A 17,799-nucleotide genomic window follows, 5' to 3' on the forward strand; every position below is an offset into this window, starting at 1 on the left:
TAAATGAATCACAGGACACAAATGAAGCTGTCATTGAGTAATTTTCTTAACAATGCTTTGCTATCATAAAAATATATCCTGAAAAAGGATAATTCTTAGTCAAAAGCAACTGAGGAAGATATTTACATCTAACTTGATAGGTGAATTAGGTATTTGAGAACATTTCTTCATTGTTAAACTGAAATGTTCTCCACCAATCCTTGAATCAGCAGAAAACTATAGTAGCATGATATTTACTGTCTCTGCTTCTGATCCTCATCCTGGTTCTATTGCCTGTTTCAAGCCATTGTGATTGCTTGACTTCTATCCAAAGCCTAACAGGTTTCTTATATCTTGTCTGTCCTTGGACTGCACTGGAATAAGAGGGATAAGACTACTTTAACACTGCTATAGCTAAAGATAACTTAAGCTTCTCTTGTTGATAGCCTGGAGATGAGATAAAGAGGCATGGTCGAAAAAGGAATATGTTGCCATTGGATTTTTGTGCATTGATTAGGTACATGTGGGGAAAAAGGCCTGAAGATTTTATTAAAATAATTTAATCTGGTTTACACGGGATTCTAATGGGTAATTTTGATTAACTAGTATATTTTCAGAATCTTGCTTTGTACAAAATCCAGATGTGCACTCTATAACTACCAAAATGCTATTTTAGGAACATTTATTGGACTTTCTTGAAGGCTGAGCTAAATCAAGTTGGTATTAATATAAGCACTTGAATATATCTGAAAACTTGTGCTAGCAAATACTACAGGTAGTCCTCAACTTACAACAGTTCATTTAGTGACCATTCAAAGTTACATTATCACTGAAAAAAGTGACTTATGACCATTTTTCACACTTATAACCATTTCAGCATCCCCAAGGCCACGTGATGAAAGTTTGGACACTTGGCAACTGACTCATATTTATGACGGTTGCAGTGCCTGGGATCATGTGATCACTTTTTGCGACCTTCTGGCAAGCTAAGTCAATGGGGAAGCCAGATTCATTTAACAATCATGTTACTAACTTAACAGCTGCAGTGATTCACATAACAACAGTGGCAAGAAAGATCATAAAATGGGACAAAACTCACTTAACAAATGTCTCACTTAACAACAGAAATTTTGGGCTTAATTGTGGTCGTAAGTTGAGGACTACCCATCCTCTCCAAAACTATCTATATTTTACCATCACTACAATTCCAACCTTTTCTAATTAGTTCATATTTCACATTCATTGTTTTCAAATTAGCAGCAGCATCAAGCTTACATTGCTAATGGGGACTGAAGACTGATTTGCCTGTAAGGTCCCATGTAAGCCCTCTTTTTTGAAAGCCAGAAGAGAAAAACCATTAAAGGAAAGAACTGCTTGCTTCCTAAACAGTCTCAAGAAAATGATTTACACAATATCATTCAGTAGAGCAGCTTGAGAGTAACTTATAGCTTATAGATTTCAAATCTATAACTTCTTGCAATGTAGTGACATCATTACTACCAGCTAAGGCATCAGCCTTCCTACAACTGTTTGTGCCCCCTGTTTTTGGAAGGAAAGGTCCCAATCTATATCAATGTCATTGTTATAGACTTTCCAGAAATTAATCTCAAGTTATTTTGAGATTGTCTGAAAAATACAGTGTACAAAATACAGCATACGTACATTTCATCCTTAAAAAAAAGGTATCCCTATCAGATAGCAAATTACCTAGAGGTTAATCAGCTGTATACTCTATTTTGAAAATCAGTTTGTAAATCATAGGCTGGCCATTCAAATACACACCAATTTCTTTGAAATAACTATCAGATATCACATTGTTGTAAAGTCCTAACTCATGACAATGGCAGTGTTTTGTTTTTAAATAGGCCATTAGTAGCAAAATTCTATATCCTCCTTGCCAAGAAAAGCTTCAAACTTCAAACATTCTTGCGAGGAGGTAAAAATCAATTGACAAACAAAGAAAAAGAAAACTGTAGTCAGTTTTCTCCTAGTTCAAAACTATTTGTAAGGTCAGTTTTTGTAAAGCTCTAACAACAAAATCTCTGGAACTAGAACAGCCAGTCCAATTGTGACAGCACAATAAAACCTAGCAATTTACATGTTGTTAACAATGAGCAGAAAGTAGATGTTCCATTCTGAAGGTTGAGATGTAGATCCTGCCAGTTATTCTCAAACCGATTTCCCTTTTTCTAATAGGACCCACTTTTATTCTGCTTCAAAATAAACTCAATCATCTTCTCTCCTAAACCAAAACAAGTAAATATGTTAATGATATTTGCAAGCAAGTAGCTGCTTGCTGCATGGCAGCAAGAACAGCTGAACATGGAACTGGGAATTTCAATACTAGCAGCGAATCATAGCTGCCAGCCTCTTTGTCTTGGAGAACTGTAAAGAAGCAGAAGAATTTGGGTTTTCTAACAAGTGTGTAAGTTGGCAGCATTTCTAGGTTCTTTGTTGAGGTTTAGATTGGAAGCTTCCCTTGCAAAAGAAAAGGAAGTTTTGGCCAAGGACTGATCTTTATCACTTGATCATTCATGTGTCCAGAGATGCAGTTGTTTAGAAAAGCAGAACTTGAGTCCCTACTCTCCTGTCTTCTTAGTAAAGAAAGCCAACAACTACATTTCAGGTAAGAAGGTAGACTAAAGAGCGGTGTTTACAATTCAGCAGAACTTGGCACTTCTTTGAAAAATCATTTGATTTCATTCTTTGACAAAGTGACTAAATTAGTAGGACAGCAAAATGCTAATAGTATGCTTGGATTTCAGGGAGGCATACATAATAGTATGCTTGGATTTCAGGGAGGCATTTGACAAAGTAGATCACAGCCTACTTCTTGATAAGCTACCAGATGGATTTGTAACTGGCTGACAAATCATACTCAACGAGTATTCCTTAATGGTACTATATCTACAAGGAGGGAAGTAAGCAGTGGGATACCACAAGATTCTGTTTTAGGTCCAGTACTCTTCAATATCTTCATAAATGACCTAGATGAGGTAATAGAAGGGAAACTCATCAAATTTGCATATGACACTAAGCTAACCAACATCCCAGAAGATAAGGTCAGGATCCAAAGAGATCTTGAAAGACTTGATCAATTGGCCATATCCAATAAAATGAAATTTAATGTGGAAAAAAGCAAGGTTTTACACTTAGGCAAAGGTACAAGTAAAAAGGAAAAAACAAAGGTACAAGTACAGATTAGGCGAAACCTGGCTCAAAAACAGTAACTGTGAGAGGGATCTTGGAATCCTAGTGGACGATCACTTAAATATGAGTGAGCAGTGTGCGGCAGAGCCAAAAACACTAATACAATTCTTGGTTGTATGAACAGAAGCATAGAATCAAAATCACGTGAAGTATTAGTACCCCTTTATAAAACCTTAATAAGGCCACACCTGGAATACTGCATCTAGTTTTGGTCACCACATTACAAAAAGATGTTGAGACTTTGGAAAAAGTGCAGAGAAGAGCAACTAGGGCAGTGGTGGCGAATCTATGGCACGGGTGCCAGAGGCGGCACTCAGAGCCCTCTCTGGGGGCACACGTGCTGTCGCCCCAGTCCTAGGCCTGCAGCTGGGTTTTATAAAATCTTTTCACTTTAAGCCTCCGCCGACATGTACAAAAAAAAAAAGGTTCAATCAATCAGTCAATTTCAACTTCTCGCGGGAAAAAAAAAGATCTCGCAAAGTTGGAATTGATTGATTGAACTTTTTAGTTCCACCCAGTCTGCTGTTACCACTGCAGCCACGCCCACCCAATGGGCCACACCCACCCAATGGGCCACACCCACCCGGCACTTGATGATGCATAAGTGGGTTTTGGGTTACAGTTTGGGCACTCGGTCTCTAAAAGGTTCGCCATCACTGAACTAGGGTGATTAAAGGCCTGGGGACTAAAACATATGAAGAATGGTTACAAGAAATGGGCCTGGCTGGTTTAGAGAAAAGAAGGACAAGGGGTGACATGATGGCAGTATTTCAGTATTGGAGAGGCTGCCACAAAGAAGTGTGGCATTTTCCAAAGCAAGACAAGAAACAATAGATGGAAACTAATCAAGGAGAGAAGCAACCTGGAATTAAGGAGAAACTTCCTAACAGTGATGACAATTAACCAGTGGAACAGCTTGCCTTCAGAAGCTGTACGTGCTTTATCACTGGAGGTTTTTAAGAAAAAAAACTGGACAGCCACCTATCTGAAATGGTATAGGGTCTCCTGCTTGAACTGAAAGTAGGACTAGAAAACTTCCAAGGTCCCTTCCAGCTCTATTCTGATTGAATCGTTATATGTAAATACAGAAGAATTATCCTGAAATATTGTTCATATATGCCACACAATGGCCAACTAGATACATCTAAGAATCTCACAAGTCAAAGGTAACAGCCTGATCTTCCATGAACTGATGCACAATCTATGGATATGTCTTGTCTCCCTTTAAAGCCATCATGACATCTGATGGTAGAACATCCCATAAGTTAGTTTGGTCTTGTTTAAAGATAGTTGGAGTATAAAGTATAGTTAAAGTGGATAAAGGAGACCCAGGTAAAGGCATTGCAGATAGTGGGTCCAAAACTGAGGCCAGAAACCATTTTTTGGTGGTGAACCATTGAATTTATTTTTATTTATGTATGAAATTTAGAGGATCTAATTTATAGTAAAACTAGAAAACAATTTACAAAGTGTCCAGCAGCCAGTCAAACACATCACCTACGACAGAAAACAAAACTGAGTGTCTATGGACATACTCAATCATCCAGGTCATGGTTGTCCCAAAGGTGCTTTTTTTTTTTTTTTTTCAAAAGGCAACTGAATTTTCGTTTTTTTCTTTGAAAATGTTTCACTTCACCCAAGAAGCTTCTTCTAAATCTAAACTATGATCTTGAGGGACAAAGAGGAAGAGCCATAGCCCAGACAATGGTCATGAAAAATATATTTCACCTACAGAAGGATAAAGGCCATGGGAAACATTCCAGAAAGCACCCACGCACACGCCAATTTTCTGGAAAGTAAAAGGAAGGTAGAGGTGCTTTCAGAATTGCAAGATTTTGCAATAAAGCTAATGTAGGTCGGACATATTCTACCTGAGGCCTGGGGGAACAGCAATTTTCTAAAGATTTCTGGAACATGGATGGGTGGGAGTCAGATAGACTGCTGGGGGGATATCATTTCATACTTACTGCAAAAGTCAAAAGTAATGGCAGGTGGAGTTAAAGTCTAACCAGGATCTAGTTTGGATCACTATCGGGTTGTTTAGCACTTTAGGCTTTCCTAGTTTCTCTCTCCTTTGCATTTCTGCTTAGGCTAACCTGTTGTTGTGAATTTCATGAAATTAGTATCATATAAAATAAAACCGATGTCTTCAAGGGAACTCCAAGATGCAGGATTCCCATTCTAATTTAAAGTTGTCACTAAAGCCCAATTATTTTTGCCCTTATGAGGCAAACTGAACAGAAGGAATTAAAATGGAGAAACAATTGTAAAGTTCAAAATATTTTGGCAGAATGTTTCAATTACTGTGCTTGACATAGAACATTTTTTCCTTCACAAAACTGTGGGGCTTGAGCCAATGCATGTCTTCAGGAGAATTTTTGAATGAAAACAGCAGAGGAGGAATGAGTTACATTCTTTTCCATTCCCATTTCCCAAACAAATTTGCACTTTCCTTTAGGTAAAGAAAAGAGACCTGTGCTAAACAGAGTGGATCAGAGATGAATGACTTTAATTGGGGTTTCTAGATTTTGGAGAATAATGAGAACTACAGCAGGAGGGAAAATGATCCGAAATGTTTGAGATTGTTCCACATATAATGGCAGGGACAGGATCTTCTGTTTTTAAAGAGGAATTTCTAAAAACAATATTAGGCCCATTTGGGAATTTGTTTTTTTGGTTTCCTACCTAAAACAGCAGGAAGCTGCACTTCCTATTTTTAGGGATTTGTTGGAGGCACCTCTAGGGGCTGTAAAAGAAGAAAAGAGCCAAATACTTCAGGTTATACTTTTCTGAAGGTAGATAAAACTCATCAGTAACATAATGGAATTTTGACTCTCCTTTTGGCAAATAGCAATAGACCAAGAACCAACCCTGACCACTTCTTCAACCACTAAGTATCCTGCTATTTCATGACAGTAGTTGGCAAACTCATGGGAAACACACTAAGGGACCCTTTTCAGCACAATCCAAAAATGACATGTTTTTATTTTCCTGTTCCCCAAAGAGTTGGCTGTTGTAGTAAGTAGCTATGGAAAGTACTCATCTAAGAAGAAAAACATAGGATTTAGTTTCCAAACCACTCTTGTCTGCTTTGGATCTGAATCCTGCTCACCAATTTGTGAAAGACTGGTCTTGATTACCTGAAGACCAACAATCTTTCTTTCTCCCACAAAATCAATGATTCAAGTGTAAGAAGAGGTAAACTAGGAGTTAATATTTAATTTCTCTGTTCAATACATCTCAAAGGGTGGTATGTAAGCCTACTTCTGCAAAATAAATTTAAAATAACACCCTGAAAAATGTCTGCGCATTTCTTAATCTTAACTAGATTGATACGGACCATCTGTAAGCAACAATGAAAGTAAAATATGTACTGTTTATGAACCACTTTGTTTTTGACAGATAAGACTGCTGTATGTTGAACTGAAAATATTTTTTGGTTCACTTCTATAATCTTTGTGAGGAATGCATAATATTATTAGAAAGGAAAGCAGAAGCCATAACATATTAGTGATAAAGAACAGATTCATCCTTGACCAATGAAAGCACCTGGATGGTTGGATGGTAAAATATGTATTTGTTTCTTATGCTTGTGCTATTCAAAGAAATCTTATTTTGTGGTTTTGCACAAAAATGTACAATAACACACATCTTACAAGGTTACAGAATGAACCAAGGATGCAGCCATTGACTTCAGATGAAAGCACGATCACAAAACATTCCTAGAAATTGCAATCTTGATTCTAGAATTAAACTATCAGATAATATATGCACAAATTCTTTCCTGTGATCAATTTTGAATTTAACCAATCAATATTTTAATGAGAAAATGATTTACAGAGGATTACAGTTTTAGGGTGAGGTTTTTACACGGGAATAAGCACCATTAAACACAGTTTGAAGAAATATTTTTAGGCTCACTCTGTAAATCAGTTAAATCGATAAAGATAGCAATCTTATATATTTATCAATAGCCAACCCTGATGAACAAAATATGATAGGTTGACACCCACTGCTAAACACTTGTCTGAAATTATTAACAAATTTTAAATGTAGAGGATTGGGCACTAATCAATGTCAAATGTCACTTTTTTAAAAGCTAGAAAAGAACATTTAAATTATAACAATTTTCTTCTTGAACAGTCAGCTAAAGGAATACATAATCAAGCAATTAAGCTACTTTAAAAATTGTTTTGGATATATTAGCAGAACAGAAAATGATAAAAAGAATTATATATAAGCTTTTCTTTTATATATAATTGTCAGTGGCAACTTCGCTGAATAAATTATAAATTCATCTCATATTTTTTCAGTAATTCAAAGTCTGAGTGAGATTTTGGTGAAGGAAAATGTAATATAATACAATCAATTATTTCATTAAAAGAAATGAAAATGAAATGAAATATTTAACAAGTTAAAAGTCATGATATTATCACAGAATTGTACTTTTGGGATAAATTATTTTTGCTATAACCCTTCCTAAATTTACCTTGAAGTTTGATGTGTTCTGCCTTTATTATTTTTACAAATAACTCAAGGCAACAAATGCACACAATACTCCTACCTCCTATTTTTCGCATAACAACCCTGTGAGGTAGCTGGGTTGAGAGATAATGACTGGCCCAAAATTGCTTAGCCAGCTTTCATGCCTACAAAGGAACTTGAACTCACAGTCTCTTAGTAATTGGTAATTGGCCCAAACTCAAACAAGGGGAGTAGGGAGATGCTTTAACCACTAGACCAAACTTCGTTATGATCCCAATGTTCTGAGCCCAATGAAGTAAATCTTTCATTTTTTGCACATCTCAGCCCTGGAGCACATCTATAACAAAACGCAATGATATAAAAAACAACATGGTACATTATGGAATAATCAACTATATGTGACTACATAGTTACATCCTCACATGAGTCATCTGCACATCTCAATCTTGTACTTTAACAAAGTTCCCATCCCCCACTCTACTCCCCTTGCCAAATCATTACGTCCAAATATAGTGGAAAAAGAAACACAGCTTGTTCTCCAGACTTCAGATGCTAGAAATGGAATAGTTATAATAACCGAAATTATTAAAAAGTTCTGTAATTTACTGCCTATTTTGATGATTCTGGAAACCAGAAGCAGTATTTAATATTTGATTTAGCATGAAGCACAAAAGAGGCTCAATGAATAACAATGAATAAACTATGAATTTTGTTAGCAACCACTTTTTGAAACCATAGGTTACTGATTTAATGAATTGAACGAAATCTAACAATATAGATGTTTATAATGTATACATATCACACACATACAATATATTTACACATCTTTGAAAAGTATCTGGAAGCAGAATGCAGCCGTGTGAGCTATAATGGGTACCCAGAGAAGGCCACATATAATATCTCTGCTCTGCGAACTGCACTGGATTCCAATTTGCTTTTAACTCCAGTTTAAGGTGTTTGTTATTATCTATGAAGCCAGGTTACCTACAGAACGGCTTGCCCCATCACATTAGTATGTCCCACTTGATTAGGTAGGGTCAAAAAATTTGACTGGCGGAGTCAAGGAAGAAAGACTTTTCTGCTATTGCACCTGCTTTGTGGAACATCTTGCCCTCAGAGTTGAGGAAAGCTCCTAATCTCGTGGCCTTCTGCAAAGGGGTCAAAACATGGCTGTGTAGCCTTGGGGGGGGGGGGCACTGGTAGGCTGCATGAGAACCCCTGCCACCTGTATTAAGAACTCCTAATCTCCCCATCTTGGAACTCTTGAATTTTTGTAATTTTATAAAGTTATTTTACATTTTTTTTAAATTTTAATCCTAACTTATTCAATTTTTAATGTTTTATTATTTTGATTAAATTGTACACTGCCCAGAGCCCTTCCAAGAAGGAAATGGACTGTTTATAAGTTTTATTGATCAATCAATCAATCAATCAATAAATGTGCACGGGTGTGTACACGCGCACATGCACACACACACATGCACTGTGTGTGTATGGGGAGGGGTTGTTAAAGTTGTTGAAGCTTCTAGCCAATTCACAGATGCAGCAGGCAAGAACAGTTCAAGACAGAAAACAAACTGGATATAGGCCACAAAAACCATGGCTACTTTGCTTGCAAGCCTGAGCTGGTAGATACATAGCTCTAAGATATAATTCAAAGTTTAGAAATTACAATGGCTGCATAGTCATGCCACATTCATCCAACAACATGGACACCACAGTAGCTTAGCACAATGTATTAACCCAGCAAGTGACTTTGCTTGTTGCTAACTTGCCCAAGACACCATCAATTGGCAAGATGTATAAACGGAGAACTACTGCCAAAACCAATGTAATGATACATTGTGAAGCCAAACAGATAATAGCTGTTTTCAGACATCACAATAAGTTATTGTTCATAATTACAGAGACAAGTTACACAAGGTTTAGTCTCACGTGCATCCTTTTTCAATCATGTTCTAACAATTGTTTCCATTTCTGACAAACTGTAATTAATCATATTGTTGAAATCTGACAAATTGTATTTAATGTTACCAGGGCCATGTTTTAGATAAAGTTAACCACAGTTTAGACACTGAATGGTATCGTAAACCATAGTTAAGTTGTGCTGGGTTGGTAGGGAAATATGCATGTCCAAGATAGGTTACTTAGGCTTGTACTCATTGTAAGAAATCAGCCTTCCCAAACACAAGTCTTCCAGCTTTTGTAATTCCTTGCCAGCAAAACAAAAGCAAGTATGGAAACCATGTTCAACACATCTGGTGGCTTTAGGAAAAATAATAATATATAATTTATCATGGCATTCAAATATAATCACATACATCTTTATATTTTTAACTGGATTCATAGTGGGCATGCTGTGGGAATGATGGGGGTTGCAAGAGTCCCAGAAGGATATTTGACTTAGAGCACTACAAAACCTATCAGTATTGGTAATTTATTAGATGTTCCTTACTTAATGATAGCAATAGGGGCCAGCAATTCCATCACTAAGTGATGCAGACATAAAGTACAATGTCATATGATTGCTTGGACTTATGATAGTTCCAGTGGTGATCATGAAATGAATCCTTGTGGTCGTTAAATGCAGTATCACATGATTACCATTTGTGATCTCCTGCCAGCTTCCTCACTGACTTTGCTTGCAGAAACTGGTAGTGAAGATCACAAGCATGATGATGTGACTGAGAGATACTGAAAATGTTGTAAATGCATGCTGGTTGCCAAGTGCCTGAATTGTGATGATGTGACTGCAGGGATACTGCGATGGCTTCACTGACAAGGAATGTCTATAAGTGTCCCCCTTCAGTGCCATTGTAACTTTGAATGGTCACTGAATGAGCAGTCATTGAACAAGGATTACCGGTATTTATAAATAATCATTTATACGTTCCATATTCAAAATTTAGTTTCAAGGTTAAATAAGCAGTTTTTAAAACTCAAACTCCTTTAAGAACAAAAGAAATATTTCTATTAAAAGGTGTACAAACCTTTCCAGCCAGTTTTGGAAAGTCATCTCCTTCTATGATCCGAGTATCTTCCATAGATTGGTCATTCTGCAAAAACAGAACGTAGAATTTCACTTTCACCATTAGTATGAGTAAAAAAGAACTTGGATAGTAGAAACATATCTTGTGATTTGTTAGTTTGCACTGACTGCTTGATCAATTATTCTTCTCTCCCTTTTAGGACTCTGAAAATGGTGTATTTTTATGTTTTATCATATTTAGCTTTCAACAACTTTAATATATTGACTATAATCTAGAATTCATCAAATCTTTCACTGACAGATCCAAGGAAGCCATTTCTATGGAAAATTCAGGAGAATTTTTCATCCGATATTCATTCTCCAGTACAGGTAAAGCTATGCAAATGTAGGAAAAATTATAAATGAATTGAAAAGTAAAAGTATAATCCTGTACACATCCACTCTAAAATAAGCCCCATAAATTCAGGTAGGATAGACCAGTCAATCAAGGACAGCAGGAATAAAAATTTTCTCCCACAGAAATGAAAGGGTTTTTAAAAAACTATGATTCAGAAATCAAAGCTATTTTTGAACATTTTCAATTAGAATTTTTCAGTATAACAAAATGTATAAGACTAAGAAAGATAGGAGACAAGAAACAAAATAGGAGAAACTGAAAAAAAAAGAAATGAAAATATATAATTATGCCTCCTGACCGTCTCTCTATATTTCTGTGACTGATTTACGACAGTTCTAATTTCTTTTCCCCCGTGTTTTCCCATCTTGTCTGTCCCCTTTTTAATCCCCAAATCCCAATTCATCTTTTTCTTTTCTTTTCTTTTAAAAAAAACAAAGCTACATTTTGTGAAAATCACTGACAAACCACATTCCAAAATAAAACTATTAATGCAAGAATTAATCACTCAATGCAATAAAATCCAATAACATCTTTGGGTAGCAATCAAAAACAGCAAGATGGTGGGGTTTCACTGCAATTGAAATTCTCTGTTTTGGATATAAAACAATGCCCTATGGGGACAGGGCTTTGATTGGGATAATGCATCCATCATCTTTCAGATTTTGATATCTTGGTGCACAGGAAAATATAACTTGCTTAAATTGGGTATGTCTAGTTTAATGAAGAGAAGGACTAGGGGTGACATGATAGCAGTGTTCCAATATCTCAGGGGTTGCCACAAAAAAGAGGGAGTCAAGCTATTCTCTAAAGCACCTGAAGGCAGGACAAGAAGCAATGGATGGAAACTAATCAAGGAGAGAAGCAACCTAGAACTAAGAAGAAACTTCCTGACAGAACAATTAACCAGTGGAACAACCTGCCTCCAGAAGTTGTGAATGCTCCAACATTGGACGTTTTTAAGAAGAGACTGGACAACCATTTGTCTGAAATGGTTTAGGGTTTCATGCCTGAGCAGGGGATTGGACTAGAAGATCTCAAAGGTCCCATCCAATTCTATTACTATTATTACTATTATTATTTTAATTACTGTACATATTTTGCACTCAACAACAGTGATTTAGAGAACACCCTTAAATCATTCAAGCCTTGTTGATTTTCCCATTTCTCTTCGGCTATTCTCCCTTTCCTTCTCTTTAATGCTTAATAAAGAATGTTATTCCACTATGTTTCAAGAGGTAAAATAAACATGGAACTCTTTTTCCAAATTGCTGGACAGCTCATAGACACGTTTTCCGTTCAAAATGAAGTTGAGCGAGCAGTTTGTATCTCTAATGTTATCTGTGCTTCAGCCCACTATCTTCCTGATTCTCATTAAACATTGCTTACTTTACTGGGCAATTTTCAAGACACTTAACAATCTTTGGATCCTGGATGCATCATAGCTCTCCATTACAAATCAAAGACATTACCATCAAAAAGCATTTTCTTAATCTGTACAGAAAACTTCAGAGAAGCAGCAGAGAACATAACTGCAAAGTGATTAAGTTTGACCTTGATGACAAGTGGAACTTGGGCAAAGGAACAGAGAAGGAAGTTCAAAGGCTTTGATAATCTGTGACTGATCCAGACACTAGAACAGGCAATCTGGTGGTCCATTGAACTTTAACCTCCATCAAACCAAATGCTATATCAAACGGGAAGACCTTGGATGTACTATATTGCCATTTTAAAAAATCTGGAAACCACTAGATTTCCTATCCTTGGAAGATACTTTAGAAATGCTGTCAGGTGGCAACACTCAACTCAGTGCCCTTCAAAGTGTGTGAGACAAGAATTCCTCATCCCCTAGCACTGCTGGCTGAAAATTCAGAGAGTTTTATTTATTTTTCAGATTTATATCTTTTCTACAGGAGTACAAGGAATTAGATTGGAGCTCCACAGTGCATCTCAAAGCAGCATTTGGAATTCAAATCCAAAAAGCTGCATGGCTTATATAACAAAACATCTTTCAACATTTCTCATTGAATCTAGTAAATTATCCAGTTATAAAGACCAGCTGGGATTATACAATGTAGCCCACTGAATTGAGTGGTTTTAGTTTCTAATATGTAAGCCATCAATCAAACTATAGTTTAAAACTCTTAACAGCTTCGAGGAAGAATGGCTAATATACTGCTTATCTTTCTTTGGTTTGGGATCTCTTTCCAATTACTTGTGCTAAGGTTCTTAAATTTGAATGTTGTCTAGGCCCTTATCAGGCATTCTTACCTGGACATTATTGTATGGACAATAATGCAATGGAGCAGGGGTCTTCAAACTTGGCCCTTTTATGACTTGTGGACTTCAACTCCCAGAATTCCTCCGCCAGGCACGCCTGGCGGAGGAATTCTGGGAGTTGAAGTCCACAAGTCATAAAAGGGCCAAGTTTGAAGACCCCTGCAATAGAGCAAAAGTGGTAGTCTTTGACTTATGACACAACTAGGACCAGAATTTCAACTGCTGAACAAAGTGGTTATTAAGTCACACTTGATTTTTCAACTTTTGCCATGATTGTTAAATGAATTACTGCAATTGTTAAGTGAATCACAGAGTCATTAAGTGAATCCACCTTCCCTCATTGGCTTTGTCGGAAGCCCCCTGGGAAGGTCACAAATGACAATCGTGTAACCTCCAACACACTGCAACTGTCATAAACACATGCCAATTGCCAAGTGCCCAAATTCTGATCATATGGCCCAGGGGATACTGTGACAGTCATGCATGCTAGAACTGGTCTTTTTTTTAATGCACTGCAACTCCAAATGGCTGCTAAAGGAATGGTTGTAAGTCAAGGACTACATCTAAGTCTGTGGTCCTCAACCTTTACAGCTTGGCTGCCAGGCCGGGGCAGAGGGGGGGGGGGAGGAGAGGGGAACAAGGCTGCCGCTCGTGTAAGTTGAGCAGCACAGGTGCGTGTGTGCGCCAGCCTGCCAGTTGTGCAAGTCAAGCTGCATATGTGCGTGTGTGTGCATGTGCCAGCCAGCCACTGGCATGGCCCGGTTCTGAAGAGGCCACAACCCAGTACTAGGCTGGGGCCTGGGAACCCCTGCTCTAAAAAGCCTACTTGTACCCTACATCAATCCTATCAATGTCAAAGGGCATGAACAGGAGCATTGATAGTGTAAGTTGTTTGCTCCCATGGAATAATTACTCATATATAATTGCACATGCAAGATTTTCCTTTCTTGGCTTTGCTTAGATTTGCTTTTCCATGTATGATCTTTTAAATAGAGAAAAATTCTGCATAATGTTCCAAAATCCACAGCTGAACAATTAGAATTCTTCCAAAATGTCACTAGTGTTGCTCAACTGGTCCTTACAGACCAGTGTAGTTTTCCTCTTTTATCTGCAAATTAAGATTCTGTAACCACTTGGTCAGGGTTTCTATAGCAACATTTAAGTTGCCAATTCTTCCAGTATTAGATCATCTCCACTGAATTGGGTGGGGCAGCTATTATCTTTTTTTTTCTTTCCTGGAGACCAGAGGGATCTTGAATCCATCAGGCTACGTGTGGGTGATCTCAAGAAAAGAAAGGGGCTCTTGTAACAAGGATTCCTGAACACTGTAAAAAGCAACACACATCTGTGATTTTGGGATAGCTGAGGAGAAAGTGGTCCCTTTTTAAAGTGTTCTGGCAGAACAAAAGCTACCTTATCATGAAACAAACCAACAGTAATAAATTTCTAAGCCTTTACCAGGTTTACCTCATTAAATTGTGATGGGCTTTTTACTGAAAGAGTAAGGACATTTACTGAATGTCCTTTGGCTATCAGCTCAAGGCTTGGCACCTCTCTCTCTCTCCCTTTTCTTTCCTTTTCTTCTTTTTCTCCCAGAAACGAACCCAAGCAAGACAGCTAATTAGAGTTCATAGAAAAAGCATAAGAGAAGTTTTAAAAATATCAGTGGTTTCAGAGCATTTGAAGAATCTGTCTTTTAATCATCTTGTTTCATTCAGTGTTACTGCTATCCTGAAGGCACCCACAGAGTTGGAACGTAAAATGCAATCATAACATAACATAAACTGACCCAATTTTCACTTCCTAAGATAATATATAGACTGGCTTGCAGATATATTTTCATTTTTGCACACCTCCAAATTTTGCAGTTTGATTCCCTGATCAGAAAATGTTGCAAACATTACCTACGTAAAGTTTGCACACAAAAATGTAGATTGTTTGTACATGTAAAAAAGAGCATGACACTTTACACCTGTTTTAAATTTGTTGTTGCTTTATTTAATTTTATTCGGCATGCCAGTTTTTCCCCCAAACTTTTCCCTCCAGATGTACTTCAATTCCCATAATCCCTCAGGCTGCTTAACCATGTTGACTAGGACCTTTGGAAATTAAAATCGGATACATTTTGGCTGGAACTCAAGAGAGTTAGAAAGCTGTTGTCCACTGTTTCTAGTGTAGCAGAATAAGAATATATGCCTTCTGTATTTATGGGGGGAGGGGGGAGGAAGCATTTTAATCCTAGATAAGGTTGTCAGTTGCCAATAGCAATTCATTCCAAAGCTTGGTCCCTAAATTGAAAAATGATAAAGAGTTATTTTAATGTCTTCTAGACCTGTAATCCTTACCATCTCTTTTAAGATCTGTGGTCCTTAAGACCTATAGAAAGGTAATCCTTGATTTATGGCCCCCATTTGGACCGAATTTCCACTGCTAGACAAGCCAATTGTTAAGTGAGTCATGCAACCTTTTTACCACAGTTGTTAGTGAATCTCTGCAGTTGTTAAGTGATTCCTGCAGTCCTTACGCAAATCTGGCTTTTCCCACTGACTTTGCCTGTCAAAAGCCTGCTGGGAAGATTGCAAATGGTGATAACATGATCTGGGATGCTGCAAACATTGTAAATACACGCCAGTTGCCAAGCACCTGAATTTTGATCACACCATTCCGGGAATGCTATGATGGTCATTAAAGCGAAGACCAGTCATGTCATTTTTTAAAGTGCCACTAAAACTTCAAATGGTTGCTAAATAAATGATTGTAAATTGAAAACTCCTTGTAATGCAGGAAGCAAACCAAAAGAGAAAACTACATCCATGCTGTGCTTCAACCCAAAATAAATACTGGAGGTTATGAACTGTAACTTTGGAATTATCTGCACTATTTAGTGCACATGTCCCATTCTTCAAATACTCACTTTTTATTAGATGGTTCATTGCCAACCATGGCATTGTTTAAATAATTCTAGGTTTATTTTATAGAATGATCATAGGATATTCTCCAGACAGATGGTGACTCATATTCCTGACAGCAATATGCCCCATCTCTTATTTGCTCTTGTGGAAAACTCAGAAGTATATTTATTGTTCTCAAGAGCCTTAGAAGCATTGATAAAAGTGTGAACACACCTTCTTCTATTTTTAACATGTTGGGAAGAATTTACCTCAAATTCCAGATATATATACGAACATGGAATGTGTATACTCATAATATTTACAGCAGGAAATCTCTTTTCCTTGTACTAGTTCCTAAAAAAAGATCCAATATAATGGACAATATGCCATGATTAATTGGTGTTTTCAAAGGATACAGCTCTTTTTTTAATTTGGAAAGCACAACAATGAAACAGCAGTTCTCAGGATGCCCAGCAGAAACCTAATTTTAACAGAATTCTAAAATTGTTTAATCTTTTGTTTGGCCTATTACTTGGTCTTATTGTTTCTAGGTGCTTTATTTAATGAAGGAATTAATTAATTGTTTTATTCTACCAAATAGGTAAAATGGTCCATGAGTAAATTGAAAGCCTGGGTCTTCTGGATTGTTTTTGTTGAAGTGCATAGCATCTTCAAACATCAGCAATAGTGGATCCATCAGTTTCTCTTCAAGAAAAAATATATCCAGATATTGACTATATTTTAAGATTGTCAATCTCAGAAGAGGAAGGGTAAGGAGTCTGGAAAACATAAATCTTTGAATATTTAATAGGCTACTCTAAAATGATGGCAAGACATTATTTCTTTTATTTTAAACAGCAGAAATAGAACACAGATATGAAAATAGCAGAGACACAGTTACACATTAGGCAAAACTTCCTAATGGTGGGAGCTGTAAGCAACAAAGGAAGATAAGCTCTAGCTTAATGAGATGTTCAAAAAAAAGCAGGATAACCATTTCTCAAGGAAGGTGCAGTTGCAAAGATTTATTCATTGCAGTGACATTTGAACTGAGCAACTGCCAGTGTCTCTCTCCACCAATAACATTCTGTGCTTTACACAGCAACTAGGAGAGGATTTATGCTATGTGACTGGAATGAGAATGAATATAACACACACACACACACACACACAAAAGGACTAGCAGACCACAAGTACTCAGATGCACATCTTGTGTTTTATAAGCCAACCTGGAGCCACAATGTAGTTTAGAATATAATCCTCAATAAAAAGGCAGAAAAGGAAAATAGAATTTGTAAACCTCAAATATATTTGAGTCTAGCTGTAGCTGAAAATAATCTGCAGAAAGATACTAGGGAGAAAATTATATTGTTTGAGTTTATCTACAAGCAGTTTATTTGACTCAATGTCTTCTAGATGGTTCATATGATATATATATATACATATATATATATACATATATACATACATATATACATATATATATATATATATATATATATATATATATATATATATATATATATATATATATATATATATATATATATATATATATATATATATATATA

General features: G+C 36.7%; 1 protein-coding gene across 1 annotated transcript in view; it reads right to left on the reverse strand.

The window, feature by feature from the left end:
* Window positions 1-17,799, reverse strand: part of PRTFDC1 (phosphoribosyl transferase domain containing 1) — a 54,573-nt gene that overhangs the window by 7,924 nt on the left and 28,850 nt on the right. The window contains exon 4 of the mRNA XM_015810640.2: window positions 10,665-10,730. Within this exon, the coding sequence (XP_015666126.1) occupies window positions 10,665-10,730 (66 nt within the window). The remainder of the gene's footprint in view (window positions 1-10,664; window positions 10,731-17,799) is intronic.

Source organism: Protobothrops mucrosquamatus, unplaced genomic scaffold, assembly GCF_001527695.2.
Source record: "Protobothrops mucrosquamatus isolate PMUCROS unplaced genomic scaffold, P.Mucros_1.0 scaffold13, whole genome shotgun sequence".
In the NCBI taxonomy this organism is placed as follows: domain Eukaryota; kingdom Metazoa; phylum Chordata; class Lepidosauria; order Squamata; family Viperidae; genus Protobothrops; species Protobothrops mucrosquamatus.